Here is an 18,908-nt window from a genome sequence, read left to right as displayed (position 1 = left end):
GGTGGTGGAAATGACAAAAGATTCTTTGGCACACCCTGTTGGAAATAGGATTTATTCAGATACAGTGGTACCTCATCATACGAACTTAATTGGTTCCAGGAGGAGGTTCATAAGGTGAAAGGTTTGTAAGATGAAACAATGTTTCCCATAGGAATCAATGTAAAAGCAAATAATGTGTGCAAATCCTTCAGGAAAATCCCAAACTTTAGAAGGGAGGCGAACAGAGGGCAGGGAGGAGCAGCTAAAGGGGGCGGGTGGAAGAAGCAAGGCTAGGCTAAAGGGTGAATGGGAAGGAAGAAAGGCAAGGGGGGCGCCCCTCCCTTTTCTTTCTTCAGAAGACACCCTTTCAGTGCCTTTGCAAGCACGTTCTCTGCAAAATCTTTCCCCCTCCAAGCCGCCCCTCCCTTTTCTTTCTTCAAAAGACACCCTTTCAGTGCCTTTGCAAGCACGTTCTCTGCAAAATCTTTCCTCCTCCAAGCTGCCCCTCCCTTTTCTTTCTTCAAAAGACACCCTTTCAGAGCCTTTGCAAGCACGTTGTTCTCTGCAAAATCTTTCCTCCTCCAAGCCGCCCCTCTCTTTTCTTTCTTCAAAAGACACCCTTTCAGAGCCTTTGCAAGCACGTTGTTCTCTGCAAAATCTTTCCTCCTCCAAGCCGCCCCTCCCTTTTCTTTCTTCAAAAGACACCCTTTCAGTGCCTTTGCAAGCATGTTGTTCTCTGCAAAATCTTTCCTCCACCAAGCCGCCCCTCCCTTTTCTTTCTTCAAAAAAGGGGGGGAAAAGAAACCCCTTCATCCCAGCAGCAGCTGCTTGGGTTCGTAAGGTGAAAATAGTTCGGAAGAAGAGGCAAAAAAATCTTAAACACCGGGTTCGTATCTTGAAAAGTTCGTTAGAAGAGGCGTTTGTAAGATGAGGTACCACTGTACTTGTAATAAGCAGGGAATTGCAATTCTGAATGATGGACAAGATAAACCTTAGTGATCTGTAGAGATTCTTGATCATCCAGGTCAGAGTTGGGCTTGTTTTTTCAGGAGGCAACTGGACATTCTGGTGGGGTTTTTTTTCTTTTGAAGATGTTTCTCTTCTCATCTGAGATGCTGCTTCGAATCTTCTGTTCCTCACTATCCTGTCAAGAGTTGAAGCTTCTCAGATGAGAAGCGAAACGTCTTCAAATGGAAAGGGGGGAAAAAACATCCGAGAAAGTCCAGTTGCCTCCTGAAAAAACAAGCCCAACCCTGACCTGGATGACCGAGAATCTCTACAGACTGCGAAGGTTTATCTTGCCCATCGTTCGGAATTGTAACTCCCTGCTTATTACAAGTATCTGAATATAAAATAGTTGAGTCAATTCTCCAATTTTTTTCTGGAGGACTTTCTTGGTTAAGCTAAACTTCTGCACTCTAACCACTGCGCCACCACGAGCCTTGGTGGCGCAGTAGTTAGAGTGCAGTGCTGCAAGCTGCTTCTGCTGACTGCTGGCTGTGATTCACCAGTTCAAATCTCACCGGGCTCAAGGTTGACTCAGCCTTCCATCCTTCAGAGGTGGGTAAAAATGAGGACCCAGATTGTTGGGGGCTGTAATGCTGGGCTTCACATTACAAGCCCCAGTTAAGTCAGAAATGTAAATTCAAACACACACGCTGTTGTAAAGTAAGCAGAAAAGCCGTTTATCCAAAAAATAAAGCTGTGCACACTTTAAACTGAGCAAATTACAGATATTAGTTCTTGAAAGTTGCGAGAACAAAAACAAGCAAAACAGATAAGAGCAGCGTCACAGCCAGACCTCTTCCAGTCAGTCTACAAGTTTTTACTTAGCTGTGAAATATCCCCAAGTCTGTGAAAAACCAGGAACAAAATGCAAACACGGCAACTCCTATCTTCCATATGCGCTTCCTGCAACCGTTGGCAATTTATCAGCAACTCCATTAGCCCAATTGCCCCAGCCACAGGTGTTCTCCCTTATCTCCGACGACACCTATGCAGTTGGTCCCTTCTAGCCATGAGCCTGTGCATTCTGGCATCTAGCCACCGATCCTCCTTCTCCGAGTCCAATAACCCACTAATGGGGTCATTAACCAATGGGCTGCCTGCATCCATCTCTCTATCTGATTCTTCTTCTTCTTCCCCAGCATCTGACCTTGGCAAGGAATCCTCACTGTCCAAAGCTGATGGCAGTAAGACAAGTCTCGGAACCTGAGGACTCTCCTAAGCCAACATCCAAATTCCCCGTTGTAGGAGCTGGCCCAGAGCCAACCACAACAGAGGCCATAGGCTGACTCTGTAAACTGCTTAGAGAGGGCTGTGGAGCGGTATATAAGTCTCTAAGCGAAGCGGTATATAAGTCTATTGCTATTGCTATCTCAATGGGCACCTTATTTGGAGCGAGCTCCTGCACAGTCATTTCAATAGTTCATCCCGTTGGGTTTCAAGCGAGCTTTGTGACCGTGTCTTTCCAGGATCCGTATTAGCGTAGACGAGATGGAGCGTAGCGACCTCAGATATGAAGAATTTGCTAACCTCCATTCAAGCAACGGATTAGAATCAATCCAGCTACTTGCAGCTTTGGTTTATTTTTGTATCTTAAAGCATTTCATTCCCCCACCTTTATTAATGCATCCTTTATGCAAATCAAAAGGTATCTACCTATTTTTTTACATGTTTAGCAAATGTCCATGGAGATTCTCAGTCCTTTGGGACGTACCTGTTTAGCATCGCCATGGACAAATCTTTTATTGTAAAACATTTCAAATTTGCAAGCTGAGGCTTATTATTGTGCCTGTCATATTACATAAGAGAAGCAAGTTAAGACCTACTTGGGAGTCAGGTACTAAGTGAGACGAGAAGGGAGTCCCATTTAAAGAGCAAAACGAAGCAGACTTTGCTGATGTTTTCCATAGAAAAAAGAATCTCTTTCCATTGTGTCCTGTCACACCAAAATTCAAGGTAGATTGGACATTTAATTCCGAGCTTAAAATCAAACTTATTTAAAAGCTTGGGACCTTAGACAGGACTCAAACCGAGGTTAAAAATGCTTCCGTGGGTAGCCCTTGAATTTACGATAATCCAGCCCAAAGCTTCTGTCACTAAGCGAGACATTTGTGGTGTTTCGCCTCATTTTACAACCTTTCTTGCCAAGAGTTGTTAAACAAATCGCCTTAGTTAAGTTAGCCACGTGGGTCTTAAGTGAATCCAGTTCCCCTTTGCTCATCTGAAGGTCGCAAAAAGGGATCACTTGACCAAGGGACTGTCATAAATCTGAACCAGTTGCCAAGTGTTGATCACGGTGACGACGGTGGGAATGTTGCCACGGTTGTGTGGAAAACGGCCGTTAAGTGCCTTTTGTCAGTGCCGTCATGATAGTGAACGGTCACTGAGCGGACTGTCGTAAGTCAAGGACTACCTGAATAATTCCAGCTCAGGTAGCTTGAACCCCTCCAGGCTTCTGTGGAGCTACTTCTAAAAATGTGCAATTGGGCCACTTGAAGTTTGGTTAAGCATTAAGAGAGATTGGGATCTCCTACGCCTATAAGGACTACCGTATTTTCCGGAGTATAAGGTCCACCTTAGTTTTGGAGGAGGAAAATAGGGGGGAAATAGTCTACCTACCAGGTATTCATCTGGCTAGCGTCCTTAGTCTGGTCAACTTCAGTACATTATTTTATCCCTTGGTTAGGGCTTTTAAAAAAAGCCTTATTTGGAGTGAGTAGCAATGACAAAAGCCTGCAGAGACTTAGGGCTGGAAAAAACTTTATTTGGAGCAAGTAGCAATGAAAAAAAAGGCTGCAAAGACTTAGTGTTGGAAAAAAACATCCTTTGGAAAGAGTAGCAATGAAAAAAAGCCTGCAGAGACTTAGGGCTGGAAAAAATTTTATTTGGAGCAAGTAGCAATGAAAAAAAAGGCTGCAAAGACTTAGTGTTGGAAAAAAACATCCTTTGGAAAGAGTAGCAATGAAAAAAAGCCTGCAGAGACTTAGGGCTGGAAAAAATTTTATTTGGAGCAAGTAGCAATGAAAAAAAAGGCTGCAAAGACTTAGTGTTGGAAAAAAACATCCTTTGGCGAGAGTAGCAATGAAAAAAGCCCTGCAAAGCTTAGGGCTGGAAAAACATCCTTTGGAAAGAGTAGCAATAAAAAAGCCTGCAAACAGTGTTGGAAAAAAACATCCTTTGGAGAGAGTAGCAATGAAAAAGCCTGCAAACACTTAGTGTTGGAAAAAAACATACTTTGGAGAGAGTAGCAATGAAAAAAAGCCTGGAAAGACTTAGGGCTGGAAAAACATCCTTTGGAAAGAGTAGCAATGAAAAAGCCTGCAAGCTGGTAGGAACTGGGAAGATCTTGTTAGGTCTGGAAAAAAAAGCTACATTCAGAATATAAGATGCGCTCAAATTTTCAGCCTCTTTTAGGGAGGAAAAAGCTGTGTCTTATACTCTGAATAATACCGTGTGTCTGTCTGTGTGTTGTGTGTCTGTTGCGGCTTGCAGGGCCTCTTATTTTTGTAATCGGACTGCGGCATACATTTTAGCCCCTTTTGACTGTAATTTTTTTAAAAATTGGGGCCGTTGCACCCAACACTGTATAGTTTCTTTGTTTTTCCTGGCACACATTTTGTGCCGAAACAGGAGTCGGGTATACACTGGAATTCTTTAAAAAAGAGAAGATTGGGTTGTAAAAAGTATGTTACATTTTCCTACAAAGTATATTTTGATGACATTTGCTTATTACTGTCCAATAAAAAAAAGATTTCTTTTTGTGGTGTGTTGACTTCTTCTCTTGCCGAAAGGTTAGCTTACCTGTGGGACGAAGAATTAGTTTTAGTAGGTATGGAGCCTCGTGCTTCCTTTGCTCCAAAATTTTTTTCAATTCAGCCCACGGACGGATTTATCATCCCCAATCTCAGTCCAGATGTCATTTTAGCAGTGGTGAAATGTCAAAACTTTTCCCTACTGGTTCTGTGGGCGTGGTTTGGTGGTCAGGTAGGTGTGGCTTCAGGAGGGTGTGGCCAGGTGGTCAGGTGGTTGGATGGACATGACCAACTTGTAAAATGTGGTGAAACTCATTTAAGTGGTGCTCTTCCTTCCTGCACCAAAGTTTTGGTCTTCATTATGGTCATAAGCTTTCCTATCTTCTTTCTTTTTCTTTCCTTCCTTTTTTTCCTCCTTTTTCTTCCTTTCCTTCTTTCCCTTTTCCTTCTCTTCCCTTTTTCTTTTCCTCTTCTCTTCCTTTCTTTTTCCCTTTTCTCTACCTTTCCTTTTTCCTTTCCTTTTTTCATTTTCACCTTTCCTTTCCTTCTTTTTTCCTCCCCTTCTTCCTTTCCTTCTTCCTTTCCCTTTTCTCTACCTTTTTTCCCTTCTTTCTCTTCTTTTCCTTTCCTTTCTTCCCTTCTTTTCCTCTTCCTTTCCTTTCTCTACCTTCCCTTCTTTCTCTTCTCTTCCTTTCCTTCTCTTTTCCTCTTCCTTTCTTTCCCTTTTCTCTGCCTTTTCCCTTCTTTCTCTTCTCTTCCCTTCTTTTCCTCTTCCTTTCCTTCTTTCCCTTTTCTCTACCTTCTCTTCTTTTTCTTTTCCTTCTTTTCCTCCCTTCTCTTCCTTTCCTTTTTTCCCTTTTCTCTACCTTCTTTCCTTTTTTCTTTCCTTCTTTCATTTTTACCTTTCCTTTCCTTCTTTTCCTCCCACCTCTTCCTTTCCTTCTCTTTCCCTTTTCTCTAACTTCTTTTCCCTTCTTTCTCTTCTCTTCCCTTCTTTTCCTCTTCCTTTCCTTCTTTCCCTTTTCTCTACCTTCCCTTCTTTCTCTTCTCTTCCTTTCCTTCTCTTTTCCTCTTCCTTTCTTTCCCTTTTCTCTGCCTTCTTTTCCCTTCTTTCTCTTCTCTTCCCTTCTTTTCCTCTTCCTTTCCTTCTTTCCCTTTTCTCTACCTTCCCTTCTTTTCTCCTCTTCCTTTCTTTTCCTTGTTTTCCTCTTCCTTCCTTTCTTTCTTTCCCTTTTCTCTACCTTCCCTTCCCTGCCAATTCCCTTCTCTTCCTTTCCTTAGTAACATTGATCATGGGAAATGTTCTAGAGCTGTTTTGAAGTTTTAAAAGGAGAACAAAGAGACTTTTTAAAAAACATGGAGGGAAAAAAAGAGAAATGTCTTGCCCTCTTGCAGAGGATTAAATGCCAGATCACCTCGTGAAATTAACAAACTTTTGGTGCTTCTGAAAATTCAAGAAAGCTTTAAGGCCTGGTTTGACCCTGGATGGATTTTAATATATTAATTTTGAGCACCTGGGAATGCTGCAACGGTTGTAGCGTGAAAAACTGTCAGTAAGTCACTTTTTTCAGCGCGGCTGTAAGTTTGAACGGTTATTAAACGAATGGTTGTAAATTAAGAACTACCTGTATCGGCATGTAATGTTGTAAGAGCAAGAGGAGATGGATTCAAGAAACACCTGCAGGAAATTTTAGCCATCCCTTGTCCCAAAGATGCAACTGGACATAGAAACATAGAAGATGGACGGCAGAAAAAGACCTCCTGGTCCATCTAGTCTTCCCATATACTATTTCCTGTATTTCATCTTCGGGTGGATTTATGTTTATCCCAGGTATGTTTAAATTCAGTGACTGTGGATTTACCAACCCCGTCTGCTGGAAGTTTGTTCCAAGCATCTACTACTCTTTCAGTCAAATAATATTTTCTCACGTGGCTTCTGATCTTCCCCCAACTAACTTCAGATTGTGCCCCCTTGTTCTTGGGTTCACTTTCCTTTTCACATATTTAAATGTTTCGATGATGTCTTATGTCCTCCAGACAATACAGATGGGAGTTCATGAAGTCTTTCCTGATAGGTTTTATGCTTAAGACCTTCCACCATTTTTGGAGCCCGTCTTTGGACCCGTTCAATTTTATCAATATCTTTTTGTAGGTGAGGTCTCCAGAACTTACTTTCTCATTTTTTTTGTAAGACATTTCACTTATCATTTAAGAAGCTTCTCCAACTCTTGACTGAATGGTGGAAAATGGGAGGATTGATATTCCTTGCAGACAAAGCTGGTGATTTGCATCCTTTCAAGAGAGCCATTGATGCCACTAGGGAGAATGTCAAGAAACGCCCGTCGCAAAAAAACCCCATCCTGAGTTCAGCATAATTTCTTTTTATTAAGAAAAAAAATGAACAAAATACATTCTCTCTCCGTATATACATTACATACAGCAAAAAATTCTACATTGGGAATTGCTTGTCTGTCCCCAGAGTCATTCTTATAACATACACCTTCAACCTGGCAGAACAATCGTACGATGCGGGGGCCGGCAGGTGGAAAAGCAACGATTACAGGACATCCGAAGACGCCCACAGCGGTCAAGGAAAAAGGTTTCGCACGCGGCGATCGCAAATCAAAAAGACTAGAAGGAGCTTTGTTGACGAAAGTTGGGCCTCATGGTTATCCCACGCTGGTGTCAAACAGCTGCGCACAATTGGGTATGCTGGCTGGGGAATTCTGGGAGTTGAAGTCCAGAAGTTTTAAAAAGTTGGCTACATTTGGAGACCTCTGATTTTTACGCAATCTGGCTGAACCACATTTTAGCTCATCCTAGATGGACATAAACGGCCTCGATTCCTTTGGTATTAAAATGCCTTTGGCTTGCCCTGCCACTGAAGTTATATATATATATATATATATGGTTCGCTAGCGGCAGAGGAAGGAGTGGGAAGTTAAACCATTACACACATATATATGTAAATTGTTCTGAGTTCGGGCTTTGCCCCGTGTAATATTTTGAGTGTCTATGCGACGTTTCGGTGAAATCACTATATTTACAGCAGCACGAAGTTTATAACTTCAGCCTGATGATGGTGAATGTGATTTCACCGAAACGTCGCATAGACACTCAAAATATTACACGGGGCAAAACCCGAACTCAGAACAATCTACATACATATACCCGTGAAAATCTACGAAAATATATATATATATTATATATATATAATGGTTTAACTTCCCACTCCTTCCTCGTGTGTATATATATATATATATGTTTTCATAGATTTTCACGGGTATATGTATGTAGATTGTTCTGAGTTCGGGTTTCGCCCCGTGTAATATTTTGAATGTCTATGCGACGTTTCGGTGAAATCACATTCACCATCACCAGGCTGAAGTTGTTAGCTTCGTGCTGCTGTAAATATATAAATATATATACTATATTTAACGCAGCACGAAGGTAACAACTTCAGCCTGATGATGGTGAATGTGATTTCACCGAAACGTCGCATAGACATTCAAAATATTACACGGGGCAAAACCGGAACTCAGGACAATCTATATAAATATAATGGTTTAACTTCCCACTCCTTCCTTTGCCGCTAGCGAACCTTCAAATTCAGGGGCTGCCCGTTCACTTGCGCCTATCAATCGTCGGAGAGCCAGTTGCGAAGAGAGTGCGAGGCTCCGCCCACCTGCCCAGATGCCGCCATTTGGGTTTTTAACCTCTGTGCATGCGCAGTGTTCTGTGGCGGCATCAGGGCAGGTGGGCGGAGCTTTGTGCCCCCTTCATGACCGGTTCTCCGATGATTGACAGGTACAAGCGAACTGGGAAAATTTCACCCCTGTTCAAGTTGCTTTTCCAACCTGAGACGCTCGTATCGAAAAGCACCTGGCCAGGAAAAAAATGTGTTGCAAGACCAAGAATCTAGGCTTATGTCAAACATAAACCAATCAAAACCCGCTTCTAAGCGCACCGGTCAAATTTCTCTCTCTCTCTCACACACACACACATATACACACACACACTCTTTGAAGGGTACACCTCACCCTTAGAGAAGACCGTCAAGTTGACCAAGTCAATCTACTCCAACCCTTGCTATATTTCCCAAACCAACGTCCACATCAAAAGCTTCGGACAGACTTCTATTGCTTTCTTTATCTTTTACTCAATTTTGGGAAAAGAAAATTTGAAAAATCATAGATTTCTTTACTCATCCCTGGACCTTCGGGTGTCTATCCGATTATTCTTCAGTTTCTCTAACCAAACCAATTGTGAGATTTCGTCTGTTTTGAAGGCCATTTCTTTGTTGAGCCAAACAGAAGAAGTCGACCTCAAATTAATTCTGTGGATCTTTCTGACCGTAGAACTATGCTGTAAAGGAGCTATTAAACCCGTTATCTTTTTAAAGCAGTGTTTCCCAACCTTGGCAACTTGAAGATATTTGGACTTCAACTCCCAGAAGTCCCCAGCCAGCATTCGCTGGCTGGGGACTTCTGGGAGTTGAAGTCCAAATACCTTCAAGTTGTTAAGGTTGGGAAACACTGTTTGAAAGTCTTTGGCATGACACCTGTTGGGTCTTTCAAGACTATCCAGAATTCCGAGCCAATCTCGGAATGGTTTACGGTTAGAGGAAAGGGAGTAGTAGAAGAAAAGCCGGACGTATCAAATGGGAAGGGATCGAACAACGATGACAAGAAGGCGGCTGTCACGCCTGTGTCAAACTGAGCTGTCAGCCCTGCGTCAAAATTGCAAGATGGCGTTGGGGCAATAAACCTGGTTTTCTCTTCTTGCGATTTCGATGGTTGTGACGACCATCGGGTCAGGTTTCACGTTTGAAAAAAAATTGGGGTTTTTTTGCAGTTGGCCATCCAGGATTTCTAAAGGCCGGAGGATTTTTTTTATGATCGGCTTTCCACAGAATTATAGATTTTGACCCCAGAAGTTGAAAGAAATCCTCACTCAGAGTCTCTTTCTTTCTGCTCCCTCGCACCCAGGACTTTCCCAGCTGTCCTTCCTGAGGTCTGCTCCCCTTTTGAAATTTGGGGGATTCCTCCGGATGTGGGCGGGGGCTGTGACTTCAACTCCCAGCAAAGCTGGCTGAGGAATTCTGGGAGTTGTAGTCCAAAAGTCTTAAAAGTTCGCAACGTTGGAGGCCCCTGCTTCAGATGATGGTGGAAAGACGTCTCCAGCCAGTACAACCAATGGGACAATATGCCAGTAAATGTCCTTTATCTGCTACTTCCTAATTGCTCAACCACTTTTGGTCAGATGGCTTCCTATCCTTGAAGCAACCGAATGGTGCTTTTCCTCTACAGCAGAAGTAGGCAAAGTTGGCTCTTCTATGATTAGTGGACTTCAACTCCCAGAATTCCTGAGCCTCTCATGCTAGCTCAGGAATTCTGGGAGTTGAAGTCCACATGTCATAGAAGAAGCCGACTTTGCCTACCCCTGCTCTACAGCGTCCATCCGAAAGCCAAACTCACAAACCGCCTGACAAAATGACGGAAATTACACAAAAGCTTTGTTGACTTCAACCTACAGTGCCGAAGAGTAGAAAAAAGCTCACTCTTACCCACGAACCCTGGGCTAGGCTAAAAACACATTTCTTCTCAAAAGTCTTTCAATGCTGAAGACATTTCTTATTTACCACGGAAATGGAGGAAATTTAATACTCTTTCCAGTATGAAAACCTACAAACCTTGATCAAAGCCCTGCGTGGAGAACACCAACAGAAAAGAAGCAGGTTTTCTAATACAGCCTTGTAGGTTGTCATAACCCACCCACCCACAAAGTTCTCACTCTTTCCTTCTCAGATGTAACTTCTGCTAAATTTACGAAGCAACGTATTTCCATAACCTGATTCATTTCAAAGCAAAACTATGGAAGGAACAGATCCACATGGGAAAGAAATGGGAGCCTTTGGGGGCCACCAGTTTGTGTGTATTAAAAGAAAACAATCTTAGTGAAAGGCTTAAGGAACATTGGGTAACATTTACTTCGGGACTTTGTGAATCTTCAATATTCTGCTTATAGCGCTCAGAAATAAAGATATTTGAGAAACGGGCTTTTTGCAGGTGGAAGGAAGGTGGACATCTCAATTTTCTTTTGCAAGGTTTCTTGAGGACCAAGTTTACCGCAAGACTGTTTGGTGGCCAGAAGAAGCAAGACCAACAGTGCTGGGACCTGACTTCTGCTTCGAGAAACAAGTCAATGCGAGCAAATATCTGTTGGATAATCACTCCGTTAGTTTTGCAGGGTGGGGGTGAGATACACAGCATCTCCCCCAGGTACATCTTGGTCTCAACATCTAAGAACATAGCCCAGAAGGGAGAAGAAACCAGGAACAGCCAAGAGATTGAGGGAGAGAGCTTACTATCCCATTATAATCTGGACGTCCAACCACCAGCAACATTAGAAGAACATCGCTAACTCCATCGCACTGCAACCACATTCTGTCCAGTCACAATGCTACAGTTGTGGCAGCCCTCAAGTCTGCTGTAGTCTACTACTACAGCTGGGGTAGGCAAAGTTGGCTCTTCTATGACTTGTGGACTTCAACTCCCAGAATTCCAGAGCCAATCATGCTAGCTCAGGAATTCTGGGAGTTGAAGTCCACATGTCATAGAAGAGCCAACTTTGCCTACCCCTATACTAGAGGGTCCGAGTGAAGCTTCTGGCCTTTTTGTGAGCAACGACTTGGGTTGTTTGACCCGATGCTACCGTGCCAATCTTAACTGTAGCAGATTTCCCAGGAAAATAAGAGATGGGTTACAAAACAACCAACTAACACACGCAATTGTGCAGCTGCTCAGGCACAGCCCCAGAGCTACAACTGGAATTCCACGCATTGTAATCCGAATTTTTAAAAAATCTTGGTGCTGCTACGCTCTTTCTAGGTGTAAATGTGGGGTATAAGTAGGCTTCGTTTTCTAAGTGAACAGCTCAAGACTGCGTCTTCTCCATTATGGGTTTGCAAAAGTAGGATTGTCACCCTTTAGGCCAGGGGTGTCCAACCGTGGCCACACTTTTAAGACTTGTCGACTTAAAACCCCCCAGAATTCTGAGAATTGAAGTCCACAGGTTTTTAAGCGGCCAAGTTTGGACGTCTCTGGTTTAGGTAGACGTCAACTTTAACATGTCAGCCTAAGAGCCTTGTGTGCTTTTTTTCAACTCGTAGCCACTAGATGGCGAAAGATCCCCAAAGTACATGCATCAACTCTTCTTTTTCCAAAAAAAGAGGGTCAAATCTATACCTCCCATCCCACCCACCCCACTCTAAGGATGCCTGCATCGGCTGCAGACGGGTTAGCAGGCTGAAAACCAAGCTCAAATCGGCAAAATCAATCTGGAGAATAAAACTGCTGTGAACCAATCAATATTTTTTGGAAAAAAAGGAACAAAAACCGCACCACCTATCCTCAAAGCCTTGAGTTTTCACCCAGGGTAGGGTCCGTCAACTCAGACAAACCATCACCAATTCCTCTCCACCCCTTCCCCCCCTCCCCCGGATGTCAATATTCATCCATCTTCCAAAAGCGTCAACATGTATATAAGAATAAATGAAAGGGAGCAAATGAACGAACATCCATCCATCCATCCACCCGCTCATCCATCCATCTATCCCGAAGCCCATCGGAAACGTTATCAATTCCATTTTATTTATCCATTTGCATAAAGCCCCTCCCCACGCCGCTTGCTTCTATTTCTGAAGTTCCCCCACTCACTCACACGCTGCGCTCGCTCACGCACACACAAAATTAAAAATACTGAAAAATTCCTCTTCCTTCCGCAGGCCCAACAACCACTCGGTTCGTGTCACAGGGTGATGAGCTCAACCAGGTTGCCCTTGGGAGGGGTCATGTTGTCCGGAAAGAAATTGACCAGGGTGTCGAAGAGCGTAGTCCGTTGGGCGTAGACGTGATCGACGTCCGAAAAGCCTGGAGATTGGGAGAGAAGGGGAAGGACGGTGGGGATGGATAAGATGGGTGAATATCAATGAAGGGTTGCCAACTCCAGCTTCTACCAATGCTACCTTCTCTTCTTATTACAATGAAATAGTCTCGAATTAGTAATTCTTATATAATTCAGATACAAATTTTTAAATCCCATCTATTCAATTTTGGCACCAATCCTTCAAATTATCCTCTAATTAAATCACCATTGATATCCCTTTAAATATTAAGAAAAACAATACCTTTAAGAAGTTAAAAATCTTAAGCCATAGTGCTCCTTCCCTCATTATACATTTTGCACAAAAGACTAAGAAACCCTATTTTATCTATTAATAAGTATTAAAAAAAACAAATCTAAACAAATGCAACCTTAAATGTTTATTTATTCATTTATTCATTAGATTTGTATGCCGCCCCTCTCCGAAGACTCGGGGCGGCTAACAATAATAAAAAAGACAATGTAAACAAATCTAATATTAAAAACAATCTAAAAAAACCCAATTTAAAATACCACACATACATACAAGCATTTATACCATGTATAAATTCTATAAGCCTAGGGGGAAGGCAATATCTCAATTCCCCCATGCCTGACGACAGAGGTGGGTTTTAAGGAGCTTGCGAAAGGCAAGGAGGCTGGGGGCAACTCTGATAGCTGGGGGGAGCTGGTTCCAGAGGGTCGGGGCTGCCACAAAGAAGGCTTATTGTAATCCCATATTTATATTTCGTTAAATCCCTCCTAGTAAATTAAACCAAAACAAGGAATAAATCAAATCTTATAAAATTTTTATCTTAATATATTTCATCATCCTATTACTACATTTCAGGACTTTTAACCACAAGCATATTGAGGCTCATTGGCCTTAAGTTTGACACCCCTGATATAGGGTTTTCCTCCTTGACCTGGGGGTTAGACTAGAAGACCTCCCGATATCCCCCTCCCAACTCTGGTTATAATGTTCTCTTGTGTTCGGCAGCAGAAGTGCTATGGAGGAGTGGGGGAAGGGGCAGATTATGAGGATTTGTAAACTTCTGGGAAGTGGAAATAGGTGTTATTCTTTTCTGGCTGTCCCAGGAAAGAGATGGCCTAGAATAGTCTGAATCCGTTGTGACAGGGCATTTCATAGAAACATAGAAGATTGACGGCAGAAAAAGACCTCATGGTCCATCTAGTCTGCCCTTATACTATTTTCTGTATTTTACCTTAGGATGGATATATGTTTATCCCAGGCATGTTTAAATTCAGTTACTGTGGATTTACGAACCACGTCTGCTGGAAGTTTGTTCCAAGGATCTATTAATCTTTCAGTAAAATAATATTTTCTCATGTTGCTTTTGATCTTTCCCCCAACTAACTTCAGATTGTGTCCCCTTGTTCTTGTGTTCACTTTCCTATTAAAAACACTTCCCTCCTGAACCTTATTTAACCCTTTAACATATTTAAATGTTTCGATCATGTCCCCCCTTTTCCTTCTGTCCTCCAGACTATACAGATTGAGTTCATTAAGTCTTTCCTGATACGTTTTATGCTTAAGACCTTCCACCATTCTTGTAGCCCGTCTTTGGACCCGTTCAATTTTGTCAATATCTTTTTGTAGGTGAGGTCTCCAGAACTGAACACAGTATTCCAAATGTGGTCTCACCCGCATTCTATATAGCGGGATCATAATCTCCCTCTTCCTGCTTGTTATGCCTCTAGCTATGCAGCCAAGCATCCTACTTGCTTGATTTCATCTTCACTCATCCCCACCTCACTTCCCAAAGCCCAGCTGGTGAAGAACTGCTGGTTCTCAGGGTGATGGATGGTCTGTTAATTTGTTTTGACCTAGCCTTCCGATGGCTGCATGGACCACACCTTCAAATGATCCCATGGACTTCTACTGGCACTTAACCCAGAGCTAGATTCGGAGGCAGCTGCAATGCAGATGTGTCTGAGGTCTACTCACCCAGCGTGTTGAGATCAGAGCCCGACTTGAAAAGCGCCGAAGCGAGCAGCTGGAACTAGACATGGACAGAGGGGGAAACGACAACACAAAGAAAGGACAATTTTAACAAGTCAGATGTCAACGTTGGTTACGTTAGGTGTTGGCTATCACTTATAAAGCCCTACATAGCTTAGGACCAGGTTATTTAAGGCAGTATTTTTCAACCAGTGTGCCGTGGCACACTAGTGTGCCGCGAGACATGGTCAGGTGTGCCGCGAAGCTCAGAGAAAGAAAACAAGAGAGAGAGAAAGAAAGAGAAAGCAAACAAGAGAGAAAGCAAGAAAGAGAGAGAAAGAGAGAGAGAAAGAGAACAAGAGAGAAAGAAAGAAAGAGAGAGAAAGAAAGAGAGAGAAAGAGAGGGAGGGAAGATGGGAGAGAAAGACAGAGGGAGAAAGAGCAAATAAGAGGAAAGAAGGAAGAAAGAAAAAAAGAGGAAGGGAGAGAAAGAGGGAGAGAGAAGTAAAGCGAAAGGGAGGAAGAGAGAGAATTTTTTTGTCCAATATTTTTTTAGCCCCCTCCTCCCACCCCCACTCAATGTGCCCCATGGTTTTGTAAATGTAAAAAATGTGCCGCGGCTCAAAAAAGGTTGAAAATCACTGATTTAAGGGACTGTCTTCTGCCTTACATGTCCCAGCGACCGGTCAGGCTGCACAGAGTTGGCCTTCTCCAGGTCCAGGATTGAGTATCTCTACACCTTCGTCATCCAGGTGAGCCAATTCAGAAGGGCCAATTCCAACTGGATTTGCACAACTGTTTTTGAAAAACGGGGGGAAAAACCCCAGGGACGTCACCACTTACCTCCTTGGTTTCTTCAGGATCTGAGTGATCCACAGTGACAAACAAGTCGTTCTGCAAATATTTCAGGGCACTTAGAGGATCCGTCTGGGCTTTCTCTTCAAACCTGCGGAGACACACAAGGTCAGGAGGTAGCTCCAGGGTGATGGAGGCATCTCGGAAGAACGTAAGACTCAGAAGACTATTTTTTTTAAAGGCCATTATCCAAAGAGCCAGGGTGGCGCAGCAGGTAGAGTGCTGTATTGCAGGCCACTGAAGCTGACTGTAGATCTGTAGGTCAGCGGTTCAAATCTCACCATCGGCTCAAGGTTGACTCAGCCTTCCAGCCTTCCCAGGTGGGTCAAATGAGGACCTGGATTGTGGGGACAGTAGGCTGGCTCTGTTTTTAAAAAGTGCTATTGCTAACATGTTGTAAGCCGCCCTGAGTCTAAGGAGAAGGGCGGCATAAAAATCGAATCGAATAAATAAAATATAAAAGTTACAGGGGCCTGACGCAGTTTCTGCTGGGCTGTCCAAGATCGGAACCTCACGTGGACTAGAGCCTCATCTTTAAACAGGTGAAGACTAGACCTTAGATTGCATTTGAATGTGAATGTCTGGATGGATGTGGATGACTGTGCATGGGGGGTTTTCTAGAATTTTAGTAATTTTATATACTTCTTTTTTAAAAAATAATTAGATTTTTTTACATATATTGTCTACATTTATAATGTTGTACTCTGCCCTGAGTCGCTTCGGGAAGGGCGGCATAGAAATCTAATAAATAAATAATAAATAAATTTGGTTGATCTCCTAAATCAAGGATTGTCCCACCTTGGCCTGGGGACTTCAATTCAAAGTGCTGGTAATGACCTATAAAGCCCTACATGGCATCGGACCAGAATACCTCCGGGACTGCCTTCTGCCGCACGAATCCCAGCGGCCAATCATGTCCCACAGAGTTGGCCTTCTCCGGGTCCCGTCAACTAAACAATGCCGTTTGGCGGGACCCAGGAGAAGGGCCTTCTTTGTGGCGGCCCCAGCCCTCTGGAATCAACTCCCCCTGGAGATTCGAATTGCCCCTATTCTTCCCGCCTTCCGCAAGATGCTGAAGACCTATCTGTGTCGCCAGACATGGGGGGAATAACTATCTTGTCCCCCCAACACCACCTTTTTCTGACTGTAATATATGAGAATGGTGTGATTGTGTAGCAATGGTCGTTTTTTTAATATTTATGGGTTTTAAATTGTTTTTCACTTACATTGGATTTGTACTTCGTATATTGTATTGCTGTTGTTGTGAGCTGCCCCGAGTCTTCGGAATACAAATCTAATAAATCTTAAATTTTACTTAAAGCCACCCACCCACTCACCCACCTGCCCTCCTGCAGGTGTGTACCTGTGCTTCCTTATCAAGTACTTGCAGTGCCGAAGCAAGTATTCCTTGGACGGTCGGCAGAGTTTCAAGGACCAGAAGTCATCCAGCCTCATCTTTGGAGAACAAGGTTTGCCTGGGTTTCCTCCAAACAAATAATGGACCTTGAAGGGAGAAACAGGGAAGAGATATGATAGAAACATAGAAGACTGACAGCAGAAAAAGACCTCACGATCCATCTAGTCTGCCCTTATACTATTTCCTGTATTTTATCTTAGAATGGATATATGTTTATCCCAGGCATGTTTAAATTCAGTGACTGTGGATTTACCAACCAAGTCTGCTGGACATTTGTTCCAAGGATCTACTACTCTTTCAGTGAAATAATATTCTCTCACATTGCTTTCGATCTTTCCCCCAACTAACTTCAGATTGTGTCCCCTTGTTCTTGGGTTTACTTTCCTATTAAAAACACTTCCCTCCTGAACCTTCTTTAACCCTTTAACATATTTAAATGTTTCGATCATGTCCCCCCTTTTCCTTCCGTCCTCCAGATTATACAGATGGAGTTCATGAAGTCTTTCCTGATACGATTTATGCTTAAGACCTTCCACCATTCTTGTAGCCCGTCTTTGGACCCGTTCAATTTTGTCCATATCTTTTTGTAGGTGAGGTCTCCAGAACTGAACACAGTATTATTCCAAATGGGGTCTCACCAGCGCTCTATATAAGGGGATCACAATCTCCCTCTTCCTGCTTGTTATACCTCTAGCTATAAATAAGAGCGGTCAGGGAAGCCCTGGATATGTTTTTTTCCAAGAAGCACAACTGCAACTTAATGACCACATTACAGATTAACAGAATGGGAAGGGACACTGTAGGTCATCTAGTACAGTGTTTCCCAACCTTGGCAACTTGAAGATATTTGGACTTCAACTCCCAGCGAATGCTGGCTGGGGAATTCTGGGAGTTGAAGTCCAAATATCTTCAAGTTGCCAAGGTTGGGAAACACTGATCTAGTACACACCCTACACCATTTCTGACCAATGGCAGTCCAGCCCCTTCTTGAAAGCCTCCAATGATGAAGCTCGCACAACTTCTGAAGGCAACTTCCGTTCCATGGGTTGATTGTTCTCACTTTGGGGAAATTTCTCCTTATTCCCAGGTGGAATCTCTCCTTTCTCAGTTTCCATTATTCCTTGTCTGGCCTTCGGGTGCATTGGAAAATAGTTTGGTCCCCTCCTGTCTGTAGCAGCCCCTCAAGCATTGGAGGACCGCTCTCCTGTCTCCCCTGGTCCTTTCTCTTCACTAGGCTTAGCCATGCCCCTGTTCTCGACCACCTACCATAACCTACAGCCACTTACCTTGTGCAATTCATCGTACACAAGCTGGTGTGCAAAACGGGGGCAGGGCTCTTCTTCCTGGAGGCTCTTGTTCGAGTTCTCTTTGGCTGCTTGATCGTTTTTGTAGACGCAGGACCTGAAATAGGGGACATTGGCCATCCAGAGGTTACTGGGCGGGTCTCACTTATCTCCTGTTAAGCTGAAGTTCTACCACAGGTATTGACTTAGGATTCTTGACGGACTTATTTTGAGAGCATGTGCATGAAGACGAATTCCTTGTGTGTCACACTCTTGACCAATAAAATTCTATTCTATTCCATTCCGTTCCATTCCACATTCTTGTTCTGTTCAGTTCCTTTCCATTCCATTCTATTCTCAATAAAGATTTCTATTCTATTCTATTCCATTCCACATTTCTGTTCTGTTCCATTCCATTCCAATCTCAATAAAGATTCCTATTGTATTCTATTCCATTACATTACACACTCCTGTTCTGTTCCATTCCATTCTATTCTCAATAAAGATTTCTATTCTATTCTATTCTATTCCATTCCACATTCCTGTTCTGTTCAGTTCCATTCCATTCCATTCTATTCTTAATAAAGATTCCTGTTCTATTCCATTCCCTTCCAGGAAGGAAGGAAGGGAAGGAAGGAAGGAAGGAAGCAAGGAAGGAAAGGAAGGAAGCAAAGGAAAGAAGGAAAGGAAGGAAGGAAGGAAGGAGAGAGAGAGAGAGAAATGATTAGATG

The 18,908-nt window shown here is 43.1% G+C and overlaps 1 protein-coding gene across 1 annotated transcript in view; it reads right to left on the bottom strand.

The window, feature by feature from the left end:
* Positions 1-12,367: 12,367 nt before the first annotated feature.
* MKLN1 (muskelin 1) overlaps positions 12,368-18,908 on the bottom strand; it is a 55,185-nt gene continuing 48,644 nt past the window's right edge. The window contains exons 14-18 of the mRNA XM_070754982.1: positions 18,181-18,295; positions 16,841-16,980; positions 15,466-15,568; positions 14,629-14,683; positions 12,368-12,667 (exon numbers count right to left, since the gene is read on the bottom strand). Coding sequence (XP_070611083.1) covers positions 12,546-12,667; positions 14,629-14,683; positions 15,466-15,568; positions 16,841-16,980; positions 18,181-18,295 — 535 coding nt within the window. The 3' untranslated portion in view covers positions 12,368-12,545. The remainder of the gene's footprint in view (positions 12,668-14,628; positions 14,684-15,465; positions 15,569-16,840; positions 16,981-18,180; positions 18,296-18,908) is intronic.

This window comes from Erythrolamprus reginae, chromosome 6 (genome assembly GCF_031021105.1).
Source record: "Erythrolamprus reginae isolate rEryReg1 chromosome 6, rEryReg1.hap1, whole genome shotgun sequence".
NCBI lineage: Eukaryota > Metazoa > Chordata > Lepidosauria > Squamata > Dipsadidae > Erythrolamprus > Erythrolamprus reginae.
This window is presented reverse-complemented; position numbering and strand designations above follow the sequence as displayed.